Here is a 4,176-nt window from a genome sequence, read left to right on the forward strand (position 1 = left end):
TGCGCTCTCTTGAGAGATAAGAGCCTCGCCGACGATCATTACTTTCACCCGGTGGAGCCCTCTCGCCTCCAGGCCGGACATCCCTACGCTCCGGTTTATATGCGCTCGTACATCGTCGCCGTCCCTACGCAACAGTTACGGCGTCTCGAATGGTCGCTTAAGACCTTTTATGCGAACGACGACCGCCACAGTCAATCTGAGTGCGACGGCGTCCGTTTCGTCAATTTGTTAACGGTCCGTACTTTACACCGAAATGACAGTTGACACAAGACTTACGAAGGACGGTTATGAGAATGAGAGTTTTTTTTGGCAAATTATGGCAAATTACAAGGGGTGAAATGAAATTTTCAAATATGGCGCTTATTTATTAGCCCGCCCTCTCGTCATTTGTCATCGCCCTTTTCCATTGAAGCAGTTCACCGGTACGAATCCGATGACGAGCCCTGGAATGGACGCTGCTTCCGTCTTCCTCTTCTTCACCCCAACCGCCCTCTCTCCCATCCTCGCAGTCGCTCTCATTGCCTTCTCCGTCCTCCTGATGTTTCCCGGTGGCCTCGCCTGGGCCCTGGCCAAGACCCACGGCCGCTCCGACATCCCCGGTCCGCCCGGCGTCATCGCCTCTGCTTTCTGCGGCCCATGTGCTCACAGGGAGCTCCGGTCCCTCGCTCGATCCCTCAAAGCTGTCGACTTGATGGCCTTCTCCGTCGGCTTCACTCGTTTTGTCGTGTCGAGTCACCCTGACACGGCGAAGGACATCCTCTGCAGCTCCGCCTTCGCCGATCGCCCCATCAAAGAGTCAGCCTACGAGCTCCTCTTCCACCGTGCAATGGGTTTCGCCCCCTTTGGAGACTACTGGAAGACCCTCCGCCGCATTTCTTCTACCTACCTATTCAGCCCTCGCCGGATCGCCTCTTCCTGCGAGCAGAGAAGAGCAATCGGGAAGAAAATGGTGGCGGACATCCACGTCCGCATGAAGAAACACGGCGGGGTGGAGATGCGGCAAGTCCTGCACTTTGGATCACTGAACAATGTGATGATGAGCGTGTTCGGCAAGAGCTACGACGACTTCGGCGAGGGCGGGGGATTCGAGCTGGAGTCACTGGTCAAGGAAGGCTACGCTCTCCTCAGCGTGTTCAATTGGTCCGACTACTTCCCTTTTCTGCGCTGGCTCGACCTGCAAGGCGTGAGGAGGAGGTGCCGGAGTCTGGTGAAGAGGGTGGACGCCTTCGTGGGTCAACTCATAGAACAGCACAGAAACAACAGAACTAACGGGAAAGCGATGGACGATGCAGGAGACTTTGTGGACGTTCTGCTCGGTTTAGAAGCAGAGGAGAAGCTTTCGGAGGCCGACATGGTCGCTGTTCTCTGGGTAAGCAGTTCATTAGATTTGATCTTAAATATTTGTCCTGTCGGAAATAATCACTTCGATCGGCGATATATGTACCAGGAAATGATCTTTAGGGGAACGGATACAGTGGCCATCCTCTTGGAATGGATACTGGCCAGAATGGTTCTGCATCCCGACATTCAATCCAAGGCGCACCGAGAAATCGACTCCGTCGTCGGAAAATCCCGCCCCGTCGGCGACACCGACATCGCTCGCCTTCCTTACCTCCAATCCATCATCAAAGAATCCCTCAGAATGCACCCTCCGGGCCCCCTGCTCTCGTGGGCGCGCCTCGCCACCCACGACGTCCAAGTCGGGCCGCACATCGTCCCCGCCGGCACCACCGCGATGGTAAACATGTGGGCGATCGCGCACGACGAGTCAATATGGGAAAACCCTCAGGAGTTCCGTCCGGAGCGATTCGCGGAGGAGGACGTGAGCGTGCTGGGCTCCGACCTCCGGCTGGCGCCGTTCGGCGCCGGCCGGAGGGTCTGCCCGGGCAAGGCCATGGGACTAGCCACCGTCCACCTCTGGCTCGCCCTCCTCCTGCAAAACTTCGAGTTCGCCCCCGCAGCCGACCCTGACCACGCCGTGGATCTCTCCGAACGCCTGAAGATGTCCCTGGAGATGGAGAAGCCGCTGGTCTGTGCGGCCGTCTCGAGGACCTGATCAATCATGCAAGTTCAGTGCCTGCCCCGGAGAACATTTTGCTGTCCATATCTCCATGGCACCCGCACCACGACCATGCATGTATAATTAAGCTGCTTGCTAAGGCTCTTATGTTTACTTATTACTGTTGATTAGCGAGTGTGATGGGTGAAGTGTAAATAGCAGTGGCTTCAGTTGGAGCCGTTTTTGTGATCACTGCTGCTTCATGTATACTTTCTCCCTATGTATCTACTTAGTCAAATACATATTCCACATGTTCGAATACGTCCAAAGGCAGGAACAGCAGGTGGTGGATCGGGTCATTTCTGTGCAGGGACAAAGATCGGGTTGGAGATCTGCGAGAATCTTTGCCCCTTGTTTCGATCGCTGTGCAGGTTTGGAAAGGCTAAAAGGACGCGTCCTGGTGGAGGCGGAAGACTGGAGATCAGTCCACACTGCAGCGGTGGAAAGCGAACAGAGTCGTTTTGACCAGGCCATTAAATTTGTCAGTACAATTTGCGTGCCTTTTTGCAGTTCCAGGGTGTGTGGGTGTGCTTCACGCTCATGCGACCGACTTGTTAATAAAATTCTTTCACGAATTGCAATAAAAAAATAATATAAATTCTTGGAACTGAGAAAATTCAAACTGTGAAATATTATTGTAACTACAAGAACAGGTTAGAAGATCGTCGTATAATGTTCTTGCATAGAACAAAGTGGGGATTATGGAACCCTATTGTTTTATCACAAAGAATTTTTTAGTAATCGACGTGAGAGAGAATAGTTACTATTTTACGAGGAGATAATAAAAAAGGAGGATTGAAAAGGAGTAAGAAGAGAAATTATTAAAAATTAAAGAAATATTTGATTTTTTTAAAAAAAAATAGAATATAGTCCTTAAATAGTTAAATAGAACGTTTATATAGATAAATTCTAATTAATAACATACTTGACATACTAAAAATATCTTAAATATCATAAAATAGAAATTATTAAAAATGATAAAAAGATAATTGGACCCTCTGAAAAGAATTTAAATAATATTATTTTTGGACTCCAAAACTTGGAAGTTACAAGTTCTCATATAACAAACATAAATCTTTAAATTCTACACGTGTGAGTGTAGATGGAGCCTAATTTTGAATCCCGAGTTAAAAGTTATTACCCTTTGAAATCAATAGGTCTTATTGGATTGATCATGCATTAGTCACTCCGTGTTGAAAAGAACTCGTCCTCGAATTCATAGTACTCTTACCAACATTCATCGAATAAGGAGTCAAGTGATTTACATTAAAGACATTAGAAGTCTTCAAATGACTAGTAAGACACAATTGGTATCCGTTGTCATTATTCTTCTGTAGTATCTTACACGATCCAACCTTCCAATTTTTGAGCTTGTTATACTCACCCATAGGGAAACGATAATAGTCAATACAACCCAAACAAAGTCACCAATATCAAATAGTACCTAATGACGATGACGGTCAACCTGAGTCTTATACTTGGTGTTGTTCTCTTGAATAACATGTTTCACTTGCTCATGAATATCTCAAAGATGCTCTGTCATCTCATCTGCTTTAGAATTGAATCATCATATTTGTGGGATAAGAGCTAAATCCAACACCTTGATTGGGGTATGCCCTTAACAACCTCAAAAGGACTCAAATTCATAATCTTATTTCTCGATTTGTTGTAAGCAAACTCTACTTGAGGTAACGTTAAGTTCGACTATTTTAGCTTAATTCCTATCAAACACCTCATAACATTGCCCAAACTCTGATTCACCATCTCAGTTTGACCATTTGTCTAGCAGTGATAGGAACTGCTAAAGTTTAATTGTGTTCCCAATTTTCCCCATAAACTCTTCCAGAAATGACTAATGAACTTGGTATCATGGTCTGAAATCATGGATCGAAGAATATCATATAAATGCATGATCTCTTTAAAATAAAGATGGGTAATTCAGGCATCATCCATAGTCTCCCTATAGGTTACAAAATGTGTCATCTTGAAAAAATTGTTAGCCAAAACTAGAATAGAATTTGAGGTTTATTATATTCGGGGTAGTCTGAATATAAAATACATGTTGACGTCGAACTAAGGAGCTTTAGAAATAGGTAAGGGAGTGTACAAATCTACAT

At 46.4% G+C, this 4,176-nt stretch overlaps 1 protein-coding gene across 1 annotated transcript; it reads left to right on the plus strand.

Moving 5' to 3' along the window:
* Positions 1-398: 398 nt before the first annotated feature.
* On the plus strand, positions 399-2,251 carry LOC122006017 (cytochrome P450 78A5-like). Its single transcript, XM_042561313.1, has 2 exons — positions 399-1,369; positions 1,448-2,251. The coding sequence occupies exons 1-2, from the start codon at positions 434-436 to the stop codon at positions 2,054-2,056; spliced, it is 1,545 nt and encodes a 514-aa protein (XP_042417247.1). The 5' UTR covers positions 399-433; the 3' UTR covers positions 2,057-2,251.
* The last annotated feature ends 1,925 nt before the right edge of the window (positions 2,252-4,176 follow it).

Source organism: Zingiber officinale, chromosome 7B (assembly GCF_018446385.1).
Source record: "Zingiber officinale cultivar Zhangliang chromosome 7B, Zo_v1.1, whole genome shotgun sequence".
Classification (NCBI taxonomy): domain Eukaryota; kingdom Viridiplantae; phylum Streptophyta; class Magnoliopsida; order Zingiberales; family Zingiberaceae; genus Zingiber; species Zingiber officinale.